This window comes from Siniperca chuatsi, linkage group LG6, assembly GCF_020085105.1.
Source record: "Siniperca chuatsi isolate FFG_IHB_CAS linkage group LG6, ASM2008510v1, whole genome shotgun sequence".
Taxonomy (NCBI): domain Eukaryota; kingdom Metazoa; phylum Chordata; class Actinopteri; order Centrarchiformes; family Sinipercidae; genus Siniperca; species Siniperca chuatsi.
In genome coordinates, this window is record NC_058047.1 from 4,367,780 (window position 1) to 4,383,853 (window position 16,074).

The 16,074-nt window shown below is 38.4% G+C and overlaps 1 protein-coding gene across 1 annotated transcript; it reads left to right on the top strand.

Moving 5' to 3' along the window:
- Positions 1-5,916: 5,916 nt before the first annotated feature.
- Positions 5,917-12,963, top strand: rgs4 (regulator of G protein signaling 4). Its single transcript, XM_044200266.1, has 5 exons — positions 5,917-6,087; positions 6,399-6,500; positions 8,430-8,494; positions 10,255-10,418; positions 11,336-12,963. Exons 1-5 carry the CDS (start codon positions 6,044-6,046, stop codon positions 11,579-11,581), a joined length of 621 nt encoding a protein of 206 aa, XP_044056201.1. The 5' UTR covers positions 5,917-6,043; the 3' UTR covers positions 11,582-12,963.
- Positions 12,964-16,074: the final 3,111 nt, after the last annotated feature.

Here is a 16,074-nt window from a genome sequence, read left to right on the forward strand (position 1 = left end):
CCTGCTCTGCTTCACTTACCTGGTGAGTCATTTATGAGAGGACAACTGAGGTTCAGATTAAGTTCATGTCCACTCCATACACTCTTCATATGGAGTGTCATATCCCAGTTTTAAATATTTTCAGGAATAATCAGGATGTTTTGAATGTTGCTATGAAAACTGCTGTAATGCAGACCCATATGTGAACTGGGATATGCTGCCAGCCATTGCTTTCGGTAAACAGAGCACAGAAAACAAGCAAAGTCACAATGGAATAATGATGTCAGACTGGGACTGCTAGCTGCCCTCTTTAATTTCCACATCCTGCCCTACACTTTGAGTATGTCTCATGATGACAGATGCAGCTCTTGACCATAAGAGAGATGCAATTATCCTTCGCTAACTGTCCTCTACCTGACTGATGGGAATGAAGTATATGGCTTATGAAGGGCTTTGGCTTCCCTCTTCTGAGGAGCTGTAAGATCAACGGGGATGATGAGAGGCGTGAGTGGGATAATTTATTGAGACTAAGCCACTTTACCACGGCCATTCCCTGTCACCTGATGTGGTTTATGAGGGTCCGTATCCACTGCCCTGATGCTGCCTTGGCTCCTCTTGACCTTTGGAGCCATTAATGAAATTGCAACTGTGATGTGACCCACACCAACACACATTAAACACACTTTTTTCAACTCGAATGATTGCCTTCCTACTAACCTGTTACCTGAAATAACTTGCAATGCTGCTAATCTCATTCAGCTGTCTTGTTTTGGTCAAAACAACACTCGCAGCGACAACGCATCATTGCTTTGGAAACACAACATGCTGAAAGCCTCCAGCACAAATTGGATTTTTACTCTGAATCTATATATAAACACCATCAACACCGGAGGCTAATTCCCATCACATGACCCACAGACAAGGGTATTCTGAGGTAACTTATGGTCAGGAGGCTATAATTACAACAAATTAGGAGTTATTTTTTGAGTGGTGGTTTGGAAAAATAGAAATGTATGTAAAATATATTAAGGGAAATTAACAGTCAGATTAGTTTGGGTGGTTAACACTGATGCCTCACAGTTACCTTCCTGCAGACTTCGCTAGCATCATAAAATGCCAAAATGACCTTCATTTTCCCGTCAAGTGACCTCTTGTGGTTGTGCAAATAATGACTGTTCTGTGGGCGTACACAGTGTGACTTGGCAGTTCGCCTTTCGTCTCTTGCCTACAGTCATTTACACATTTATCAATTAAAGCTGCCCTCATCAAGTGTCCATGCTAACACTGTGGTTAAATGACAATGTTTAACTGAAAGCTGAATCTCAATTACACATACGGTAATGTGAGTATGATAGACTTGAAAAAATCTTTCCCAAACCTGAACCGAGTAGTTTAGTTGGTTAACCTAACCATAACTCTGAAAATGCCCATATGAATCCATTTTGTGTCACTGTGTTTTTACACCTCAGGGCACCAAAGGGGTGTCATGCTGTGAGCTTCCATTTGGCTGAGAACAGCCACCCTGTTGCTGGACTGAGTGTGTGACTTACTTTCGAACACAACTTATTTGCATTAGCTAAATATATTTTAGGGAAATGTATTGCTGCGTGCACCATCAAGAGGTCGAGAAGTTTTCAATTATCCAGTGAAATATATCAACATGTACTATATGGACTGGCACACAATTCAGTACAGACATTAATGGTTCTCAGACAATGAATCCTACCGACTTTGGTGATCCCCTGACTTTTCCTCGATCACCACCATGAGGTAGTCATTTGTGGTTTTGAGTGAAATTTCTCCACAACTATTGAATGGATTGTCATGAAATTTGATACAGACATTCATGTCCCCCACAGGATGAATTCTAATAACTTTGTTGATTCCCTTAATTTTTGTACACCCAGACAGAACCACTAGCATGGCTATAGATTCCTAGTCTATTAACATATCAACAAATATTCATATTAGTCAGTCCATTGATACATCAAACGCTTTTAATCAAGAGCAGCTTATCTTAACAATTACAGGCTGGATAGCCTTGTTGTATGCATAAGCTAGCTTTCATCTTGTACATCTGTCAAATCAATATGAGAATTTTGCTCACACAATAATATCATAATCTCTTCACAATAGATATGGAATGTCAACCCGTTCTCATTCCCAGGGCGTCATATACTGACGTTTTGTCACACCCCTCAGCGTTGTACATGGACACACATGGTAGCCTTTAGCATCTGTAGGAGACGCTTTCAGAAACTACTTGGTTAGGTAGGGGGAAGTCATGTGACTTCTAAGTCACGTGTTGGTTAGACTTAATAACCCAACGTTAACTTTTCGTTTCACATGACATGACATGAACCCCGGTCTGCTGGGTGAAAGTCCTGTTTGTTTGTGCCATCCATCCATCCCACCACCTCCCCTCGCTCCTTATGTCGCTCATTATACTATGTCGCCTGACTTCCTTAAGGCTTTCTCGCTGCCATGTGTGCCTCATACAAACGCTAAAGGGTAACTTGTGCGTCTGTATTTGACACCCTGGGAATGAGAATGGGCTGAACATATTCATGTGGGTGAGGCACTAGCAGTCTCACGCTCTAAGAAGGGCTAGGAACAGTATGTATGTCCTTTCTAAATACTGAGGACATGATACCACAACCATACAAAAGGAAAATATACTGTTACTGAGTAAAATATACTACTTGTATAATTTAATAATTGAATGAACTTAAATAATGTATTTATACTTGCTGTCTCCTTTCACTTTGCATCCTGATTGCATTTTCTTCAAGTATCATTTTTGTCTTTCATCTCTGAAATTTAGAATCCTGGTTCTGCCCAGTTTGTACTGCCTTTCCGTGCATTTGTTGCTGTCCATCAACAGGTCTTACCTAACACCTGCATATCTGTGTCTAGCTGCTGCAGCACTTGATGAGATACTGTTGAAAAGGCTTGTTGAGCGATGGGGCAGGCTTCTCAGGTGCGATGTGTGTGAACCAGGAACACACATAGCCATCATCACCTTGCTGCTGTGTAAGCCTGGCCTGTGGTGCTCTAATCGTATCCTGCTGTCTGGATGAGCGCCAGTTAGCAACAGGAGATTGCAAGGCAGAAGTCATAATCAACCCCTCGTCGACAGAAACCAAATAGACCTGTCACACTGTTAAAGTCCAAGTGAAATTTAATTGCAAACTGTCAAGTGACAACTAAGCTAACTCCATCCACTGATAAAGATCGTGTGGTCGAAAGCTTAGGAAAAATCTTGTAAGTTGGATTTGTTTTGTCAGAATATTTTTAACACTACTTTTCAGTCTGGTGGCATAGTAGACAGGGTTGATGTTTTTCTTAACCTAATAAAATGATCTTAATAACCTGATCTTAACCATATCTGAACCATTTTAGTTTCCACAGACAGTCCAGTTAAAATGATGGCTGTGAACATTTGCAGATATAATACATATGAACATTTCTTCTGATATGTAAAATATAAAACATAGACAAATGTCATCAAAGAAGCACCATGTTTCCCTGAAAATGTATTTTTCCTATGACTTTGTAAGACATGAGGGTGGTCTTTGTTATATTTCATTTTTTTTTTTTTTAGGAAAATGCATTTAAAACTGTGTAAAATACTTGTCAGTAGATTATAGGGAGCCAGCACATTCATCATTCAGAAGACCATTTGCCAAATGCATAAACAACCATTATGACCTCCTCTCTGATTGTAGTCAATTTTTAAAAATTGGCCACACTGTTTCAATTTATTCCTCCTTTAAAGTGAACCTTTGGCAGCCCTCCATGCTTTAAATGCCTACATGTGTTGGCTACAAATCAGAAAGGTATGTTTTTGCTTCAGCTGCTCTTCGATCACTTGGAGAAAAGAATCCAAGCTGCTTTTAGGCATCAGATAAAAGAAACAACTGCTCAGGGCTACAGATTTAGATATGAGGTCATGTGTAAAATAGGCGCCGGGAGACAGAGAGAAGTAAAGAGGGAGGTGATGCTTATTTTCATGCATGCATTTATTTAAATGCAGAGTGTTAGCCTCTACACTTTGAACTTTCATGTGCTTGCCTATAGCTTAATCCCATTTGTTTATTACCTGGGAGTGAGGCTGCAGATGTTGAATTAGTTTGTCCTCTCAGGTTGAGATGAATGAGCAGATCAAAGCAATCTGCACAGCTTGTTGTCTCTGAGAGGATTCACAGTCCCTCAGCACTTACTTTACAAAGAAGCAACAAGGGGCAATGATTGGAGGATACAGCTCAAGTGCTTCATAATAAAAAAAAAAGAGGTGTGCTTAAGCAGTAGTTTAGGTTTGAATTATCTATTTAATATTGAATTCATATTGAAGACAAATAAGCAAACAAAACAAGATTTTAAAATCACTTGCTGTGCTGTTGAGCTGGATTCTGGATTCATGGATGGACAGCAATCCTGTTTTAAGCTGTTAAGGTCAGAACAGGTTTGGATTACATTGTGATGTGTAGAGACAGAGAAGGAGGCAAATCTGTTAGAGAACTCTTCAGACTTCCAGATGGCTGGATTTCCTCTAACGGTTGCTTAGCAGCAGACAAAAAAGGCCAGTTCTTTTTAAGATGCTGTGGCACATTCTATTCATTTGACTGCTGTCTTCATCTTTGTTTGACCAAGTTGATTATTATTATTAGACGTGGTCAAAAATGGTAAGATAATTTCAACATATATTGACATATACTATGTCCGTCCCTAAAAAAACATAAGAGAGGATATTTTGGACTGATGATGTCTGTCATGTATAATCAACTATTGCAGAAATACCAAATACTCCACCATCAGCTTGAACACATTGGACCACAATGCACTGCTGCCACAACATATGAGCTGTGTCCCATTTCCGTATTACAAACTAATTCTATGCAGGTTTTGAGTATGCTGACACTGTAAAAGCTACGCAATTAAGCACTCAAAAAAGTATGTAGTATGCAGAATAACTCAACTTGATGCATGTGCTGTTGATGGACACCATCAGTAATACAGTGCTATGCAAAAATGGATGAGCTACTCACAGCTGCAAATGTAAAATAAATTGCAGGTGGTGCATGGTGAGACAGCCCCAGGAGAACAAAACAAGAATGTGTTGTCCCTGTTGCATGTTTCGCATCATTTCTGGTCAGTTCAAAACAGTGAAGTATGTAGTACAGTATGTTGAGGATGGTGGTGAGACAGGTCCAAGAAGATGTCAGAAAACAAGAAAGTACCAAATCTTTAGAAAAACATATTGCTCTTTCTTTATGAAGTTTAACTGGCAGTGATTTTCCACAGTCACAGTTCGACTGACAGTTTGATCTGTTGGTGAATGTATTGAATCATTTTCTATTAGAACAAAATGGCACCAAGTACACTGGTTTTTGTATACTACAGTCAATGTCCGAATTATACTGTGGTTTTCGCAGATATTGCATATTCATGCACGTTAGACCACGTATTGCAAAATGTCCCGTTATTGCAAAACAGAAAAGTCAATTGTTGTTTTGTGAACTGCAAAAATACTACGACACGTAGTATATACTTTCTAGTATACAATTATTTGCTGCAGGAATTTGGAAAGTGGGTCCACCAATAAAAATTAATACAACATTCCCCACCTCCTTGAATGCATTGACAATCACAGACTGATGACAGCATCCGTGCCTGGATTTTATTTTTGCTCTGTTTGATAAAGCTTTCTTCCACAGAGGGGTGACTTCAGTAACTCCTCAAGTGCTTGCGACGCCTCCCTCAGTGGAAAACACCTTTTGTTTTGGTTACATACAATCCCATCTTCTGTAAAATTCCCCCAATTTCTCTCCCTCTCTCCCTCCCTCCCTGTTTTTTTTCTCTCTCTCTCTCTCTCCCGGTCTGGTTTGATTGGTCAGTTTTCTGTCCTTCTGCACTCTGGAGGTATAAAACAACTGTTGGGGGTGGAGACACCCGAAGCCTCCTGTCTAATACTGGATAACGTTGCTGTAAAAACTTCGCTGCTCGCAATAACACACAGTCATTTACAACAACAGTACTGACTTTGGATCTTTAGCATTCAACCATGTGTAAAGGACTTGCAACACTTCCTGCAACATGCTTGAAAAGGTAAGACCAATTAAGATAAAAATGTTATTATATTCCTGTTAAAATAACTGTAGTAAAATGAAGCTTTTATGTATCTGAAGCTGTGTACATGCTGATTTTTATGAGCTTTATCTTTATTATTTCAAGTAAAACACTTACTATTTGAACAACAGTTAAATATAGAAAAAGAGGAACCAGTTGTTAACCACTTGTTTACATAAAGCAGAGCTTCATACAAACAAGTCTTTGCGCAGACAGACATTCTTACTACAAACAAACTAAAATCTTCCAAATGCATTTCACTCACTGTCTTCTGATCTGCCTCTCCACAGTGCCAAAGACATCAAGCACAAAATAAGCTTCTTACTCCAGAAGCCTGAACCCCAAGCAGCCGATCAGAAGCAGATGAAAGACAAGACTGCTGCTGCGAAGAGGTCAGAGGAAGTAGTCTCTGCTAGTTCAATTTGTGGATGTTTTAAAATATTTAATTGTGTTTATTCTTCCGATCCCACATCAAGCCGCTCTCCCAGGAGCTCAAAAAGAGATTTTAATCACATTCACAAGGATTATGATTAAAGCAACAAACTCCACATTCATGTTTCTTGAGAGGGGTTCGGTACATGTTGCATTAAAAAGGAATTTATGAATTGCATTTCCATCTGGAAGCACTCCATAGGCAAATACTTGGGAAATGTGATGAAGGTTGTGTTAGCAACCACTAGGAGGATACATTTCCCCAGTTATAAGGTGATAAATACTGCTTTATGATAAATGTGTTCCATTTATTCAGTAGTTATCTTTAATCACTGTAGGTGGGGACTTTAATATTTTGACATTTTGAGGGCAATTTTCATTGACAGAACTACTTTTTATCCACCTTGTTTAAGTCCAAAACCCCATTACTTTTTTTCTTGGCCACAAGACACATATCTTGATCACTAATCACTAATTAAATGACTTAACAAAATCAAAAATGACTGGCAACTTGGCTTTGATTTTAACACTGGTGATTGGGGCTTGAATCTTAAGACTTGACAGATTTAATAGTCTCCCCACGGTCAAAGAGGAAAATCTCGGCTGGTGCCACTGTTCAAACTTTAGACCTTCAATATTGACGTACATGCTTCTGAATGAATCATTGGTACTTTATTTCAGGATTTCATTTAAGTTGTCTGAGGTTTTTTTTTGAAAAGAGATGAATGGGTTGATTTGGAAAGAGAGCTGGCATTGACTCACTAAGCTGAAAAGCCATTTTATTGAATGAGAAATAGATAATTTCCTGCTTGATTTTTGAATTTTTTGGTTCAGTGGCACTTGCTTTGTTTTGTTTTGAAAACAGTCTGCGTCTCCTTTCGTGTGTGTAATTGTAGTGTAGGTGTTGGTTTGTGCTACCATGGAGAACATTTCTAAAGCCTTCATAACTGATATTACTTACATATAATTACTCTGTTAGAATATCTATCTATCTATCTATCTATCTATCTATCTATCTATCTATCTATCTATCTTTGGGCTTATTCAGGCCATAATGACCTGCCCTCAGGAAGCCACTTAGTATTTCCTTTTCAGTAACATGGAACCCATTCAGAGACAGTTACAGATAATCAATATTCAGTTTTCCTGCTATCATTGTTCAGCAGCAGTATCACTCATTCCATTCACAACACAGACATGCTGTAGAGCCTCTGTGGCATGCATTGTTCTAGTACTGTATATGAATATAGAACATTCTTTTCTAACCAGGTATAGCTATTGATTATTTTCAATAATGCTGTTGTTTCTGAGGTGATTCAATCTTTAAGGAGGCATTACTTTAGGTTTTGAAAATGACAGCAAATCTAATCATACTAGCATGCGTTGTCTGCCATTATTGATCAGTGAATTGGTGTAGCTGGGACTTCAATGAGCTGTACTTCTTTAGAACCAAAGGAAAACCTTCATACAAGGCTGTCTTACTGTGATGGAAATACTTCTCGGAGACAATATTTCAAATAGTTTTTTTTTGTATTTGTTTGGGTGGGATGACAGGAAGCCAGCACGGTGGTTTCTCAACCTGGTCAATGGACAAAGTAATGCTGCAACAATTACCTTATTAAACCATATTTATATATAACAAAACAGAAATGGTTTTATGCAAACTTCCCAATGGGAATACATGCTGCTTGGGATCAAGATGATAAAACCCTAAATGAAACCAGATCAAATACATCCTGAACACAAATTTTGTGAGTCTACGTGAAATGTAATTTACTGTATAGTTTACATAGAAAAAGTTGCATACATATTGCAGCTTTTCTTTTAAACTCCCCACTCTGAAAGTCTGTGCAACCTTATTTAAAAGCCTCTCTTTATCTGTGTTTTAGGGTGCCTACTACAGCTGAGGTGGAGAAATGGAAGGAGTCTTTCAGCCACGTGATGAGCAGTGAAAGTAAGTGTTACATTATTGTTTCACACCTAAAACCTGAACTAGAACAAGCTTGTGTTCAAAGCCAAAGCAAGCTCAAAGGACTTTGTCTGACACTAATAATGTTGACACTGTCAAGCGGATGCTTGACTCATTGGTTCTCCAGCAGAATCTCTCTCAGGGTTTATGAAAAAAACTCCTCAAAACGAAACATCACCATTCTCATGTGACATGATGGCGCTGCGATCATGGGAATATTATCAGACAAGGCCCTGACCTTCACATTCCTCACTAATGGTTGCCAGTAAGATTTTGGCAATCTCAAAAGTGATGCTTAATCTCTTTCTTCACTCTTTGTAAGGCGCAAAGTTAGAAATAAAATAGCTTTAGTACAGAAGATGTATCGGTTTTTGACCAGTGCTAATTGAGACACGTTAATTCTGTCTTCATGATGTCAAAGGAAAGTTAAGGAGACTTGGCTGGGGGAAACAAACATGTAAATTGAGCGCACACACACACACACACACACACACACACACACACTTCGACGCATTCTCATGCTCTGGTCTTCTGCTACGTGTCTCAAGGCACTACTCAGTGGCCCCTCAGGGCATGCTGACCAGTGCTGAATTTATGTGTGTCTGTGTGTGTGTGTGTGTGCATAAGCCCTCTGAGAATTATACTGTGTGTAGACACAAAAGGGGAGCAATGGCCTTGAGGGAACCAGCTGAGTTCTGACCTCCTCCGTTCCATGACCTCATCCACTGACCTCCAACATTGTCGTGTCTTCCTTCCTTCCTTTCCGACTTCATCTGTCAGCTCTCATTGGATCGATCTTCTTTTGTTTATCTTATTGCGGCCTCAATGGTCTCCTCCATCTGTCCTCTTAGTCATGTAGGATTTTGGAGCAGTAGTGCTGAAGTTAATCAATTTGATAAAAATGACTTCTACAAAGGCTCAGATCTGTGTGTAATGTGTTCTTTTATTAACTGGTTTGGATATTGGAAAACACTTGCCTATCTAAAAAGACAGGATGCAATTATTGATGCTAGGATTTATTTTCTCTTGGTAAAATGTAATAACTCAGTATAATTATGCTGCTTTCGTGCGCCCCGGCTTTGCTTGTTGAGTGTTTATTTTCTCTTAGTTTGAAGTGACTTTTTCATCCATTGCTCACTCTTAAGAATTTTCTATTGCCAGAAACTCTGAAAAACTTTAGCTCCATCTGTGAGTGGAGAACAGCTCTGTATTTCAGTTTTGTGCTGTAAAGCAATCCAGCTGAAGTCCTGCCAAATCTGGCCCATGGACACACAGCCTAAAAAGCAGCTTGATGTAGCACTTTCTGGTGTTGTCCAGCTGTAATTATACTAATGCCTCAAAATGAATGTATTAATGATTTATTACTCCGCTGTTTTCTGGCACCTTATGAGCAATTGGGAGCTGATTCAAACCAATATATGGCTTTCACATTGGCCCAGGCTAGTTAGCAGCATTTTGGCTAGCTTTTGGCAAGTGTGAAAATCGGACCGGCGTAACTCATTCTGCTGCATCATTCGTCACAAGTCTGGCAAGCAAGTATGCCAGATTTAGGTCATTTTATTTACCTTTGACTTATGACGAGGCTGTATTTTCTTATTCTTTTAAAGGAGCATCAATATATTACAACATTTATTACACCCTGTGAATGATTCTTCAACACAGCATCAATCATCCTTGTCAATGTGTGTTATCACAAACCTCTACACCGGCACTCATGGGTCTATATTTTTTTCTGTCCGTGTTAGTGGGTCGTATGGTCTTTGCCAGCTTTCTGAGGTCAGAGTTCAGCGAGGAGAACATGGACTTCTGGGTCGCCTGCGAAGACTACAAGAAGACTGCACCTTCCAAGTTGCCGACTAGAGCCAAGCAGATCTACCAGCAATATATTGCGGCAGATGCTCCTAATGAGGTAATGACTTTTATCAGAAACATATGACAACACTGGTGACATAAAATGTGAAACTATCAGTGCGCTTGATCAGTGTGAGGAAAATGTATCCACAAAAATGTAACACTAAATTAAGCTTATTTATAGAGCATTTCTTTAAAAGGCTTACAAAGTGGAAACTTTGGAAGACAAAACAAGCCAGAAATGATTCTATAAAAGGCAAAGAAAGAGAGGCTAAAAAAGCTTATTAATGCAACTGCACATTGTCCTTCAATTAAGTGAATACTTGAAGCTGTTTGTTACTGCGAAGCTATGAATATGCACATGCACAACAACACTTCTATACTAATGACCATTCAGTCACCTTTCTGATTAAAGGCTAAAACTCTATGGTATCATTATCCTGGGAAGTTGGATGCTTAGCTTGGTTGAAGGAATCTTGGCGCACTACTTAGTTCAGTCCATTGGGTTTTCTCTTAATGAAAATAAAATGGAAAATAAAATAAACAGAGAATATAGACATGAAAGGGTATTTTGTTCCACTTTTCACAAGAGCTTGTCCTTTTCCGTGTGACAGTGTTTTTTCATATTTTTCCCCAAATTGTTTTTGCTATAACGATACTTTCCAAAAACGGTCAGGAATTTCAGTGTATTGTCTTTTTTCTATCAAAGCCTTATTACTTTTAGTTTTTGCTGAGTTTTATTGGTTTCCCTAATGGTGGTTCTGTGGCCAAACATCAACAATAATCACTCAAGCTCCAATAAGTTTTTTAGATGTTAGAGGAGCAATAAAAGTTAATATTCTGCTTTCCCGAGTGACTTTTCCCTTCCAACTGTATTTTACCATGTATGCAAATTACAAGTTCATGCTCTTGAAATGCTTGTGAAATGTTTTAGTATCTTAACTCTTTCTTTCCTGTCATTCTATGTAATTAAAGGTAAACTTGGACGCAGCAACCAGAGAAGAAACTAGGCAGAACGTCGAGAATGCATGCTGGTCTTGTTTCGACGAGGCGCAGAAGATGATCGTCACCTTGATGGAGAAAGACTCCTACAGGCGCTTCCTCAACTCCAAACTGATCCAGGATCTGTGTCAGACACAGCCCACTGCTGCTCGGGAGAAGAAGGAGAAGAAAAACTGTGACTGTGCTGAGAACAGGCAGGCGTTAACTGGCGGTGCCTAAACGGCAGACAAACAGGGAAGACTAGAAGAACGTGCCAAAGACTGATTATGTATGAGAAGGTAGACATTAGTAAAGATTGGTTTTGTTCGTGTCCGGTGCTTATAGAATAGAAAACCCGGTGGTTTAGAAGGTTAATGTGACATGTGGTCAAGACTTTCTTTTTTGATGCGCTTTTACTTGCCGTTATTTCCTGGAAGTTTGGTAGTCATTTAAGGGTTTGAAGTGGCTACTGTATGTCCAGATGTGCTTATACCAGAAAAAATATATTTTAATATTTCCCATTTCTGCATTCATCATCAGCTGTCATGTATTTTTCCAAATCACAAAAGTTGATAGAAACTGACTAAATATTTTAATATTTCAACGTACAATAAAAAGACTGTTTAAATGTTTGCATTATAAAGCTTAGCTTTTGCTTCTGGTTTCACTGCAAAACATAACCTGCTTTCCTGGCATGGCAAGGTTATATTGATACTCACAACAGATAAAAGGTAAAGCTAACCCTAACAGGTAAAGCTACCTCCACCCAACAGACACACCTTCAAACAACCCTACTGCCAGTGGAGCATGTTGTCCGTGGAGCAGTGTAAAGGATTTATTTAAGTAATAATGTACACTTGTTATATCTTTAAAGTAATATCAAGTTCTTTATAAGAATGACCCAACTTAACTGTGATTGATGAGAACACAGACACCAAAATAAAAGTCAAATGACTAACCTATCAGTATTAAAAACATCAATGTTTAATTATGATGATGACCATTAACCCAGTACAGGTGATGTGGGCATGTTTATTTTTTGGAGCTACATTAAATTAACCATCATGTATTCATCCGCAGTGAGTTTTGGCTGTCAACAGTCTTTAGAAGGCCACAAGCCGAAACACATTGTTCTAACATTAAAGGTGTTCTATATGCTACAAGTGTTACTGGTGTTTTGACCTCTGGAATTGTTGGAAGTTGTGCCAGAAACCCGTACTCTGCGTCTACTGTATAAACATCTTGACAAGATCTCTGCACCGTGCAAATGTTGACCTTGTCTATGTCTACTAGGAATTTTTCACATGCTTCAATGGTACAGTATTGATTTTCTGTTGCATGTCATATAGCTACCAAACAGTAAGAGAAAAGGTCTAATTGTGACTCATTTGCTTGATTTAAAGATGTTTATTAACTGTAATTTGTGCAGGGTACTTAATAGTATGTTCACTTTAATTGAATGTATTTTGGTGACCTTGCATACTAAAATGCTTTATCAATGTATGCTGTGATGGATAGAAAACTTGATACTGAATATAGATATTTATTAAATGATGTCATTGTCCTATTTATATCATATCTGTGACTATTCACAAATAAAATGACGTGTTGGATAATCAGAACTTTGTGTGGCTAGTCTGTTTCAGATGGATGCTTTTCAACTTGAATAAGAGTCTACAGCCATGCTAGCAGCTCTGCGAGTCTGTACTTGATATAATAATAATAATAATAATAATAAAAAAATAATAATAATGTTGCATTAGCTTACCTTTTTATAAATGTGATCAACATCACAATTAACTTCTGATCAACATGCAGATGATCAGAAGTTAATTGTGGGTTGTAGAACTTATGTGATTTCTGATTTAGATTTTTCTGATTAATGAACTGTATTGTTGTACACATAAGTTGTCTTCATTGTGCTCAATTCGATTTTTTATTTCATGAACTCGACTTCAGGCTTTACCTTCTCATGATTACAAGATCATTATTTCATAATACATTTTTTAATGTTGAGATCATGTGAGTTATTGTACGATTTCAACACGTTTTTTTCATGAATTCGACATAATTCAGACTGTCTCTTCGTAATCATGCAGTAATCATCTATAATCAGTAGACATAAGGTGGTCTCTGCAATCTCAGACACTGTATAATTTCTGAAGATTATAAATGATTACACATCAGAATCTAACACTAGTATCTAATAATCACCAGAAGACAGTCATGACACAAGAAAGAAAGCTTTTTATTATCATATCAAGAGATAGTTCAAATCCAAAACTTTCCATGGCTGTACCTCTTTTGCTGATAAAACAGAAGTCCTTAAGTGACTTGACATCTGACCAAGAAAAACCCCAAAACACATGTATGGCAGCACACCAGTTAGCTGACTGGTTGGTTGACCCTGGTTAGTTCCCACCCAGATTGGTTTGCGGTGATTTGAGCATCTTTTCATCTTCAGATCCCTCTCAAAATCAGTGTCAGACATCCCAGCATGCAAAGCTGAAAGAGAAGATTTGGATCTTGGCAAGGCATGTTGAAAACCTTAGAATTTAATGCTTTTAACACTGAGTGCAAAACAGTTATTACAGACATTTAAATCTTAGTTTTAAACTTTAAAAGCCTCCTCTGTGTCTAAGACTGGTTCACCCTGTCAATTTATTTGTCATGAAGCTAAGGCTGTTTACTGCAGCTGAATTCACATTCACAGCCTAACTCCATGCCTATTTAAGGGCAACACATCTGGGACCATGACGCACTATACAATAAATAAACTTGCTTAAATTTAATCATCAGCACATCTAACTTTGACAGAGAGAGGGCAAACATGCTTAAATGTTTACTGTCGGTTTATTCCGGCTGCCTGCTTTGCTGCTTAGTAAAGGCACAAAAATAGAATATAAGATGCCTAGGTAGTTTTTTTAGAGGCAGAATCTGTGTTATACATGCAGGCGCTTCAAAGTGGATTAGTACTCCAGGAGTTTTTCAATTCAATTTTATTTATATAGCGCCAATTATTCCATGCAGGCCGAAAATGGGTTAGTCTTTGAAAACATCCTGAGTATGCTGAGCTGATGCTGCTATTTATCCTGTGTTGCTGATTAATTTATCCTTTGACAAGATGATTGCAGTGGCAGTTGTGCCATTTTTAGCAAAATTCCTCCTGAGGAAGAGTCATGCATACATAAAAGGAAAGAACGTACACACACACTCATGTCTGCACAGGAACAAATTCAAATTTCTGTCTGATATACTGCTGTATGTATGTCAGCCTCAGTATGCTTGGATTCTGCAAGTAAAACACAGGAGTCTACAAGAAAGTGATAAATCCACTGGGGCTGGTGTGCTTGTGTGAATTCGTATCTGTCATCTAAAATGAATGAGAGTGTAGGAGTAGTGAGGGGGCCAGCAGCTAGAATGTGGACCGAAACATTCACATTTTAGACTGGAGCTACAAATGGACAATATTTTTGTAGTGATATTTAATGCCAGTACTTGACCATGATGATGGAAATTCCAAAGATTTAAAGGTTTTATTGTGATCAGTATGGTGAATCCATTGAGACAGCATAAAGAGAGGAAAAATAAAAGGTGACTTAAATTCTCCATTAAAACCAAGAATGATTAAATCACTGTTGGTGGTGTAACAGCTTATTAAGGCAGGATGATATGGGTTTAATTGCCAGACTGACACCCCTTAAAATGTAAAAATCAGCTCTTCCTCTTTGTCATGTCAGCAGCAGATACTCTGACATCTTAACCAAAAAACAAGAACGATCCATTTCAGGACATGACAATTAGCCTCTGAAACTAAGTTGCTTTGTGCACCCAACCAGGTCACACTAATTCCTATTTTTAACTGAATGTCTAATGCCGTTATATTACTTGAGACAGTCGGGTAATGTAAACATACGTTTTTTTGCATTTTGAATAAAAGAGGAGTAGGACATGCCCTATTAGGACACGCTAATGTCACTTTGGTAGGTATGGAAGTTGTACCTCTGAACTGGGCCCTTTATCCATAACTCTAACCAGAAGTTACTAAAAAAATAAATAAATGCTGCAGTACAATGATGGACAACTTTTCAGAGGCAAGTTGGAAATCTCAGTGAGACAACAGAGAATGTTTGACTTTTGGTAACCATATCTGATCTTCTTGTATAACTGACCTCCTTTTATTGAGTTACATTAACTTCTGTGAGCCATGAAGCTCATCTGCTTCTCATCCATTCAGACAGCACACACAGTTTGCAGTCATTTCACTGCGCATAAGTTGAATCATTACTGAACACTTTGTTTCTGCCAGCAGGGTGCTAACACTGTGCTTCAGGATTCAACTTGTTTTGAATACTAAACTCCACTATAGTTGAATGACAATTAAAACAAATTCTACACAAAATGTTTATCTAACAGACCAAAAGCTCTCGTCACAGGCCCTTTATTTTCAATCAAATTCTTTGGCGGGTGATGAAATTTTTTGCTTGACTTTTATTGATAGGAGAAATCCAACGTATGTAAATTTGGACGTCACATACTCCAAGTACTACTTTATGTTGAGACCAGGACTCATGCTGATAGTGAGAAATGTGCAGACAGTCATAATTACTGCACACAAAGCCTCACTCACCTACTTCCAACAGCTTTTCTTACAGATATAAAAAAGGCTTGTCAATGCAATACGTGAGCCCCCAAAGGCCCCGACCACCTGTTCCAGAATTAAACATCCAGCC